Genomic DNA, 9,862 nt, shown 5'->3' with positions numbered 1-9,862 from the left:
CAGATTTTAAAAACCAAACAAGAAAAGCATAATAAAATGACCAGAAACGGTTGCAAACATTCCATAGGAATAAGAAAACTACTCCAGAATAAAATAGGCAAAAACAGAAACACAAATGAACCACGACAAGATGCAAAACAACCACAGAATGATGGAAATGATCACAAAGAGTAGGCAAAGTGGACACAAGTAGAAGCAAAACAAAAGCAAGGTGAAACTGAAGCAAGAGAAAACAGAACCACAGACAACAAAACAGAATGTTTAATACAAATATTATGTCCTTATGTTTAACAATTCCAAATAATTTTATATTATTTTCAAAAGCACCCCTATGATGATGACAAATCATGGACCCAGGTTTCCCTTGCCCAGACGTGGGTCACCGGGGCCCCCCTCTGGAGCCAGGCCTGGAGGTGGGGCACGGAGGCAAGCACTTGGTGGCTGGGCCTTTGCCCATGGGACTCGGTCAGGCTCAGCCTGAAAGGGTGACATGGGCCCCCCCTCCCGTGGCTCACCCCCTGCAGGAGGGGCCATAGGGGTTGGGTGCAGTGTGAGCAGGGAAGCTGCCGGAGGCGGGGACCCTGGCAGTCTGATCCTCGGCTGCAAAAGCTAGCTCTAGGGACGTGGAATGTCACCTCTCTGGTGGGGAAGGACCCTGAGCTGGTGCGAGAGGTTGAGCGGTTCCGGCTATAGTTGGACTCACCTCGACGCACAGCTTGGGCTCTGGAACCACTGTCTTTGAGAGGGACTGGACCCTCTTCCATTCTGGAGTTGCTCCAGGTGAGAGGCACCGAGCAGGTGTGGGCATGCTCATTGCCCCCCGACTTGACGCCTGTATGTTGGGGTTTACCCCGGTGAATGAAAGGGTAGCCTCCCTCCGCCTTCAGGTGGGGGGACGGGTCCTGACTGTTGTTTGTGCTTATGCACCAAACAGCAGTTCAGAATACCCACCCTTTTTGGAGTCCTTGGAGGGGGTGTTGGAAAGCACTCCTTCCGGGGACTCCCTCGTTCTGTTGGGGGACTTCACGTGGGCAATGACAGCAAGACCTGGAGGGGCGTGATTGGGAGGAATAGCCCCCCTGATCTAAATCCGAGTGGTGTTTTGTTGTTGGACTTCTGTGCTCGTCATGGATTGTCCATGATGAACACCTTGTTCAGGCATAAGAGTTTCCACATGTGTATTTGGCAGCAGGACACTCTAGGCCGCAGTTTGATGATCGACTTTGTAGTCGTATCATCGGACTAGCGGCTGCATGTATTGGACACTTGGGTGAAGAGAGGGGCGGAGCTGTCAACTGATCACCACCTGGTGTTGAGTTGGCTCAGATGCACCTTCAAATCCAAGACCATGGTCCTGAGCCGGAAACGGGTGGAGTGCCTTCCCTGGGTCAACAATGAGGTCCTGCCCCAAGTGGAGGAGTTCATGTATCAGGGGGTCTTGTGGACGAGTGAGGGAAGGATGGAGCTGGAGGTCGACAGGTGGATCAGTGCGGCGTCTGCAGTGATGCGAACTCTGCATCGGTCTGTCGTGGTGAAGAGGGAGCTGAGCAAAAAGGCAAGGCTCTCAATTTACCAGTCGATCTACGTTCCTACTCTCACCTATGGTCACGAGCTGTGGGTAGTGACCGAAAGAACAAGATCGCGAATACAAGCAGCCATAATGAGTTTTCTCCGCTGGGTGGCCGGGCTCTCACTTAGAGATAGGGTGAGAAGCTCGGTGATCCAGGAGGGGCTAAGAGTAGAGCCGCTGTTCCTCCACATCGTGAGGAGCCACATGAGGTGGCTCGGGCATCTGGTCAGGATGTCTCCGGGAAGCCTCCCTGGTGAGGTGTTCCGGGCACGTCCCACCGGAAAGAGGCCCCGGGGAAGAACCAGGACACGCTGGACGGACTACATCTCTTGGCTGGCCTGGGAACGTCTCAGGATCCCCCCCAGATGAGCTGGTGAATGTGGCCGGGGAGAGGGCAGTCTAGGTTCCCTACTTAGGCAGCTTCCCCAGCGACCCGACTCTGGATAAGTGGCAGAAGATGGATGGATGGATGGATGGATGGATGGATGGATATATTATTTAATTATCTTATTAGGCTTCCAGATCACATCAAATCATCTCCTTTTCATTTTCACTTTACTGTTCCTACACTTTCCCGCAAAATACACAATTTAAGGATTTTTTTTATTTAAATCTGTATCATGTGAGTCCAATAATATGGTAGAGAGGATGTATCTGTGTTTGCTTCAGCTATGCATTGACTGGCTAATAATCTGCTCTCATGTTGGATTACAGCTGATCTGGAAATGGGTTAATGCTGCATGACTGTCAGGTGAGCGCCTGACCTTCGCCTCACAGGTTATTAACCTCCAGTAGCACAGGTGAACGAAACATCTCTTGAGTCATACATGAACCCGTCTTTCTTGTTTTAGCTGCAGGAGGCTGTGTACTCTGCAGTCCATTCCTGGCTGTGGCCATGTTTGCGTCACCAATGTTATTAAATGTCTCTTTAAGAGTTGAATACAAGTGCTGGGCAACAATTAAAATTTTAAATTGTGATTAATCACATTGTTACACACAAAGTGTCATTTTCTTTAACAGAAGGCCTACTGCTACATGAAGAAAATGCAGTAAATTTTGGTTTACAAACACTAAATCAGGGCTCTTCAACTTGCTTCAAAGTGGCTCTTTGGACCTTCCACAATGGCTCTAAATACATGGTCAAAAATACAAAAGAACTAAATAATGTTTTTAAATATAGATATGAGAAAATGCAGGTTTTTAGCAATTTTTGTATTTTTTTATGGAATAATTGCATTGAATTTCCACAACATAATGAAACTAAAAGTGTCAGTAATATGTTTTTTTTTTTATCTGTTTTTCTTGTCATTGGGTTGGGCTTTTTGATTTTACATAATTTTCCACAATATCTACATCCCATAAAAGAAAGTCTGTCTATCTTATTTTTTGCAAAACATTCATGTTTTTTGTTATTTTAAAACCTGAAAATAGATGTAAAAATGTGGTTCTTCAAAAATAACTGATTTCTTATAGTAGATATTTACCAAAAATTATAAGTTGTAATTTTTTCAAAAGGCCTCGTAACATTTGCATCTCTAAACAAGTTTTATTTAGCTGGCTGAGGGAAAAATGGCTCTTTGGTTTGTAAAGGTTGCAGACCCCTGCTCTAAACACATAAACAGATTTAGCAGCAGTTTTCTCTTTAAACAGTAACAGTTAAAATATTTCTTTATATATATTTGTCACAAAAGCTGTGGATGTGAGAACCTAAATGCAGGTGGAGCGAGGCAGGAGGCAGACCGGTGCAGGTAACAATGGTTTGAATGTCATGAACTCAGGAACAACTGAAGGTGACAGCCAACAATGAACTCACAAGGAGGAACTTGAGTTGTTTCAGTGGCTCCAGTTCCTTGGCTAGGACCGGACCACACACCAGCATCAATGGGGGGGGTGGGGTGGGTTTTACTTTGTTAGCTTAGTTATGTTTTTGTGTGTCAACCCATTTGTGTCTCTTTGTTTGGGCTGATCAGCCACTATGTAAGTTAACCCTGGTGTTAACCCTTGTGTCAATACCAAGTGGCAGCCTCCGGCGGTGAAATGTGAAGCCTATGCGGAAGTGTAAAAAATTGCAGTGCACCCCTCATCCGCTAGGGGCTGGCTCCAAAATGTTTAAAGCCTGGTACAAAAATCCATTTTAGGATTAACAGGTCAAGTTTACCTTACTGACAATTGTGAGGGGGATGAATTTTTTCTAACTCATCCGTTTGGATGTCATTTTTTAATCTTGACATGAGGGGAGGAAAGAGGATACAGGGACAAGACAGGTAAAAGCCTTCAATCCAAACTAACACCAGACAACCAACTACTAAACTTGTAAAGAAACACAACAGAGAATTTTCTGTGGCTTTTACAAGAAAGCAAAGCTGACAATCATCAGTAATTCCTATAACCATGTCTCTCCAGAGGCTAGAGGCAGACTAGGGTGCGCCAGAAATCCAGGCAATCAGCAACAATCCTGGAGCACTGGCCATCCAGGGCAGCCAGAGCGAAGGGCCCAGGGCCCCAAAAGCCCAGCATGAAAAACTAAAACCCAAATGTTTCGTTAACTGAAATCATACATGAGGACTCAATGAGAACACAATGTATATTCATACATTTAGCATTTCTAATAAATGTTTGTCTTCAAACCAGACAGGACAAATAAATAAACAGATAAAACTTTATCCAAAGGGCAGGTGATCAGTGAACAAAGTTTCATTATTTTGTTGTTGAATGGACATAAGCAGCCTTATATCGCACTCGTCCCATCTAAAAGCAGGTATCTGCAGGGAAGTAGAGACTATAATCCTTTAAGAGGATCAAGTGTGAGATCTAGAGTGGGGGTGGGGGGTGGTTGGGAGAGTGGGGGATTCAGGATCCACTGACTGTCTATGGTGGCCTGCACGTGGCAGTGCTGTCAACTTGGCAAAGTAAGTGTTTGTCTGGCTGAAATGTGCTGAGCTGTCTGCAGTTTGGTGGAGTTTTACACCTTTATGGATCATGAGCTGTGATGCAGGCTGAGACTGTCTGCGTCACAGCGATGGAGTCGTTTTCTACGTGAGATATGAGGACCACAGAGAGGAGTTAAGGTAAGAGATGGACCATTCAGGATGTCATATTTCATACTTTTACATCTCTATCTTTCTCTATTTTCATTGATTATCTGTTGATATGTCAGTTTCCACACATGAACATGCTTGTAGCTTTTGAAAAATGTGTTATTCAACACTGTTGTGTTGTTTTGTTACTCTAAAAAGCAGGCATTGTCCCCTTTAAATCAAAGTTCTAATATAAATGTTTGCATATGATCTGTATTGTACCATTACCAAATGCAAAAAGCCATTTTGAGTTATTCTTAAATGTACTGTGGAGTTTTTACTGCAAAACAAATTTCAAAAGTTCATTACTCATCCTAGTTTTTGATAAACTATATAGAAAATGATGCACTGGTGGGTGGAGTCTGATCAGGCCACTGGAGCAGACCAATCAGAACAGACGGGTCATTTTGGGAAATCTGAGGTTGATAGAAATAAAATATTGTTGGAGACTTTAACCGGAGAGGTCTAAACAAAAAGTAGTGACTCATAGAAAACACTAAAGGAGTTATGTTTGTCATGTCAGCTGTTTTCTTGCCATCCAGAGGGCCATGCCGGTATTCGAGGTAACCTGCAGCCTGATTGGCTGGCTGTGTCTCTACCTGCTGTTCTGCTGCATCTTCTCTCAGAGGGGACCCGAGTGGAGCTGTCGCCTAGTAACGTTGTTCCACGGGGTCGTCATCGTGCTGCTGACAGCATATGTTGTCTTCGTTGATGGACCCTGGCCCTTCACACATGCAGGTCAGTGATGTGTATATATATATATATATATATATAATAACACGTTAATGACGTAACTAATTTATGTATATAATTGCATTAATAATTTTAATGAATGCGTGACATGACCAGCCCCATACGTCTGTTATTTCTCTGTTATGACGGCAGGACGTGGAGAGACAAGTATAGTTTTTGGCAGGACCTTCTCTAACACAGTAGCTGGCTGGTGGTAGACAGGGTTTATACTTCAGCTATACAGGGGCGGGTCTAGAAAAGTTCTGATGGGGGACCAGGCAGGAGCACTGATCAGAAAAAGGGGGGCACACATGAGATCTTTTGTTAGGTCTAGATTTTATGAAATATTCAACTGATTATTACAACTAAAGTGATCATCTAATGGAAAAAAGTGGGGAAAAAAACAAACTGTAAAACAGCCATTGATATAATAGATCAACAGGTGTTTACTTTGGGTGATGCTGCTGTAGAACTTTTATCACTGCTGCACAAACTCTCACACTTCATTGATAAAAGGAAAAGCGTGTTTTTATCCAGATCATCAGTTTTGTCAGAGTTTCCTCATCAATGTTGGCTGTTTAACTTCAGTCAACACATCTGCTTGTTCTAGGACAGAAATTATCACACCATGAAGTATAGATTATAAATAATATGGAAATGTAACCAGACTTGAATGTAAATCAATATAAGACCATGTTAAATTATAATTATAATTTTAATTATATTACAGACGGTTTGTTTTTGTTATCACTGTGCTTCATTTTTAGATCCATTTTTATGTTTAAATTAAGTTTTAAAAGCATCACAGTTTGGCTGCAGTTTGTTATTTATCAGCCACAGTGCATCAAATTTATATTGTGCTTGTAGAATACAACTAAATGTGCACTGATTCCTAAGTTGGAGGTAGTGACTCAAATAATTATGTGTGATGCAAAATGCATAAATTATGACTCAAATTTGCAATTTGGCTTAATTTGTTTTTTATAATTTATCCCAAAAATTATTAAAACACAATTTTTTTTTTTATTTATTTATTTTTTTTGTAAGAAACCTCAGCTTCAATTCAAAATCTGAAAAAGCATATTGTAGGAAGCAAAATCATGCTTTTAAATGTAGGTTGAGGTATTGGCCTACTTTACAAACAGAAGTAATGTATTATGTCAGACTGATTAATGCAGACTGACCACTTTAGCTGGTGAAAAGCTGATGACCTTGGAGGAGGATTTAGTGACTGAAGTTAAGTCAGCTATGTTTCTCAGGAATTAGCAAACAGATGAACGTGAACTTTTTGTTTTTATTAAGTGGACTCAGCATCTGCTAGCTGTGTAGAAAGACAAAAAAAAGATGGAATCACCTTTCTTGGAGCTCTTAGAGAGTCCCAGATGTGACAAAAAGCTGATCAGATCAGCTAGATATTCTGACTTTGTGATACCTTAACAGTTATTAAAACTTATGTATTTTTTACCTTTTTCTTTTAAGACAATGGACAGGAAGCAATTATTACTCAGTCATGAGGGAAAAATATAAAAATGATGAACCAAAAAAAGTCACTATTATCACTTTGTTTCAGTTCCTCTGATTTTTTTTTTTTTTTTTTATCATTGAGTCGATTTGTCTTTCCTGGAGAAAACCTCCAGGATTGAATTATTTGGAGAATTACCTTTGGCGTAAGTTTTATTTCACTTTATACTGTCAAAATCACTGGCTCCCAAACTTTTTGAGCCTCGACCACCAAGATAACATAAGCAAGTGTTCACGACAACTGAGTAGTTAATTGTGTGACACATCATATGCTAGTCATCTTCTAAATATAAGCCTAGAAAATCGTCAGAAACTTTAGAAAAAAGGAGGATAAAGTGGTTTTTGGTGGATTCTGTTCATTGACAAGGCATCTACATGCCAATTTGGATTTTTAATATGGCCTTTTCCCCCAAGGGGGTCGGGACCCCCAGTTTGGAAAAGGCTGATCTAAACTATCAGTTCTCTGGTTAGGGCCATGGGCCAAAACACCGTTTTCTGATGATAACTGGATCTTGTGAGAACAGGATTGTGAAAACAGTTTGTTTTTCGAGATAACGGATTATTCAAATGTAGGGTTGCAAGGGGCTGGAGCTGCTCCTGGTCCATCACAGAACTGACTCAAAGACAAAACTTTCAATCAGACTCACACTCACTCCTATTTAGAGACTTAAATCAGTCTAACATGCATGTCTTTGGACTGTAAGAGGATGCGAGGAGAGAGCCCACTCATACATGGGGAGCTCTGTTCGTCATGCTAGCAGGATTCAGACCTGATTAGGGGTCTTTCTGAATGGGTTTTTCCCAGATACTCCAGCTTTTACCCACTATCCAAAAACATGCATATTAGGTTCATTTGTAATTCTAAACTCAGCTTCTCAAATAGAGTGTTCGTTTGTCTTATGTGGCTTTGTGTTGGCATGTGACCCATTAATTTCAGTCAAGTGTGTTGAAGCAGGGACGCGTCTAAAACCTGCAGGACAGTGGCCCTTGAGGACCAGAGTTTGACATCCCTGTTCTAAATTTTTCCTCTTTTGATCTGAACCTGAAAAATCCAGAATGTTCAACTAATAAAAAAATATTTTGTAATTTCTTTTTTTGAATTTATTTATATTTTGAAGGAGGAAAATAACGGCACTCACATCCTCCAAAAGAGTTGATCCCATTCTTTCGTCTAAAGTTGTATTTCAGTGATGTTAAATCAAAAAGAATAAAGTTATTTCAGGTTAGTTGTAAAACTTTTATTGACCTTGTCCTCATCTTCTGCCCAGGTACAGATAATACTGAGCTCCAGATATTTGCCCTGGCTGTCTGCCTGGGCTACTTCTTCTTCGACATGGGTTGGTGTGTGTGCTATCGCACCGAGGGCCTCGTCATGTTGGCGCATCACATCGCCAGCATTCTGGGCATCCTGCTGGCGCTGTCCATGGGGGTGTCAGGCTGTGAAACCTGCGGGGTTATCTTCGGCAGTGAGATCACCAACCCCCTGCTGCAGACCCGCTGGTTCCTCCGCCAGCTGGACCTGTACGACAGCCTCCTGGGCGACGCTGTGGACCTGCTTTTTATTCTACTGTTTGCCATCGTGCGTGTGGGCATTGGCACTGTGATGTTTTACTGCGAGATTACCTCTCCCAGAACATCACTGGTCATGAAGATTGGTGGTGTGGTCATGTACGGACTGGCATGGGTGTTCATGGTGGACATAGCCAGGTTTGGCTACAAGAAAAGTAGAGCCAAGTATAAAAGATGGACTGAGAACCACAAGCTCAAAGAAATAAACACAGAAAAACTAGTTGGACATTCAGACTAGAGTGACTGAGGAAATCTTTTCATGTCCTTTTTGTATAAAAAGGTTTTTACAGCTTTAAAGGTGCTATGGTACAGCAGCATTTCATATAACAAAACCAATTATGTCTATTTATTTACACTGTTATTTAATAAGATACTTATTATGATTGCTTACTACATCATCTTATGCCATCAAGTCAAACCTACTTTAAAATCTCCTGGACTATTTTAAGACTGAAGCTGGACTTTTTAAATGTACTGTTTCTCTACACAAAATATTCTTCAGATAAATGTAAGCTTTGGCTGAGGAAACTAACATCAGAAGTTATACCAAAGGCACACATTAGCACATCATTATTGACTTGTAGTCACAGCGTCATCTAAGGGCTATGGGAAATGATCCAGATCTCACAAGTTGTCTCCCATTTACACAAAAATGACATGGTGTGTTGCAAACACAATCAAAAGTGCTTCAAAATGTTGACACCGGTCATTCTGCTGTAGCCAAGGAAGAGACATGCCAAAGGTCCTGGGCCGACCCAGGCCAAAAACATTGGTGGGGCAGCCGCCAGAGACCTCCATCACTACAGGCCAGTTAACAAACATAAACAGAAACTAAAAACATATCACATATTTGTGGGTTTATAAGATGCACTGTTTTCAGACTTCCACAGTAAATTTTTTGATCAAATTCTAGATGTCAGTGTTAACGCACATTTAGAGAAGGAGGCATTGCCAAAATGGTTCCAGCTGAAGCTGAGATACCCATTTAGTTTGGGTCCAGTTTTTGGGTCATGCTCCCAATTTCAGCTAAAACTTACAGATTATTAAACAGCTGTTTTCTGAAAACTGATTTTGGCAAACTGTTGAACTTCTTACGGTGCATTGATGGGCTGAAGCTTCAAAACTTTGATTTGTCTCAACAGAAAAGCAAAGATAGTGGAGTTAAAGCTATTACCTGCAGTTAATTTAGCTTCTTCAGTTTTGTGCTGCTAGTTAAGTGTGTGTGTGTGTCTCAAGTTAGATACTTTTATCTGTAGCCCGGACATTCCAGGAATGGAGGACATATTACATCCCACCTGTAAAATTTCAAGTAATCTGTGCACAATACACTAATACATGCACTGCCTGTGTAAATTACACTTGTCTTAAGAAAATATATAAATGTGGTTGTTGG

At 41.8% G+C, this 9,862-nt stretch overlaps 1 protein-coding gene across 1 annotated transcript; it reads left to right on the top strand.

Moving 5' to 3' along the window:
• The first annotated feature begins 4,522 nt into the window (after positions 1-4,522).
• On the top strand, positions 4,523-8,784 carry tlcd5b (TLC domain containing 5b). The gene is made up of 3 exons (XM_042008768.1): positions 4,523-4,638; positions 5,190-5,385; positions 8,169-8,784. Exons 2-3 carry the CDS (start codon positions 5,196-5,198, stop codon positions 8,705-8,707), a joined length of 729 nt encoding a protein of 242 aa, XP_041864702.1. The 5' UTR covers positions 4,523-4,638; positions 5,190-5,195; the 3' UTR covers positions 8,708-8,784.
• Positions 8,785-9,862: the final 1,078 nt, after the last annotated feature.

The sequence above is a fragment of the Melanotaenia boesemani genome, chromosome 15 (assembly GCF_017639745.1).
Source record: "Melanotaenia boesemani isolate fMelBoe1 chromosome 15, fMelBoe1.pri, whole genome shotgun sequence".
Lineage (NCBI taxonomy): Eukaryota > Metazoa > Chordata > Actinopteri > Atheriniformes > Melanotaeniidae > Melanotaenia > Melanotaenia boesemani.
This window is presented reverse-complemented; position numbering and strand designations above follow the sequence as displayed.

Bases quoted from the DNA above. Each gene is read 5' to 3' on its own strand.
- tlcd5b (XM_042008768.1), top strand. From the start codon at position 5,196: ATGCCGGTATTCGAGGTAACCTGCAGCCTGATTGGCTGGCTGTGTCTC. The intron at 5,386-8,168 runs GTCAGTGATGTG...TCTTCTGCCCAG, and splicing joins CTGGCCCTTCACACATGCAG to GTACAGATAATACTGAGCTC.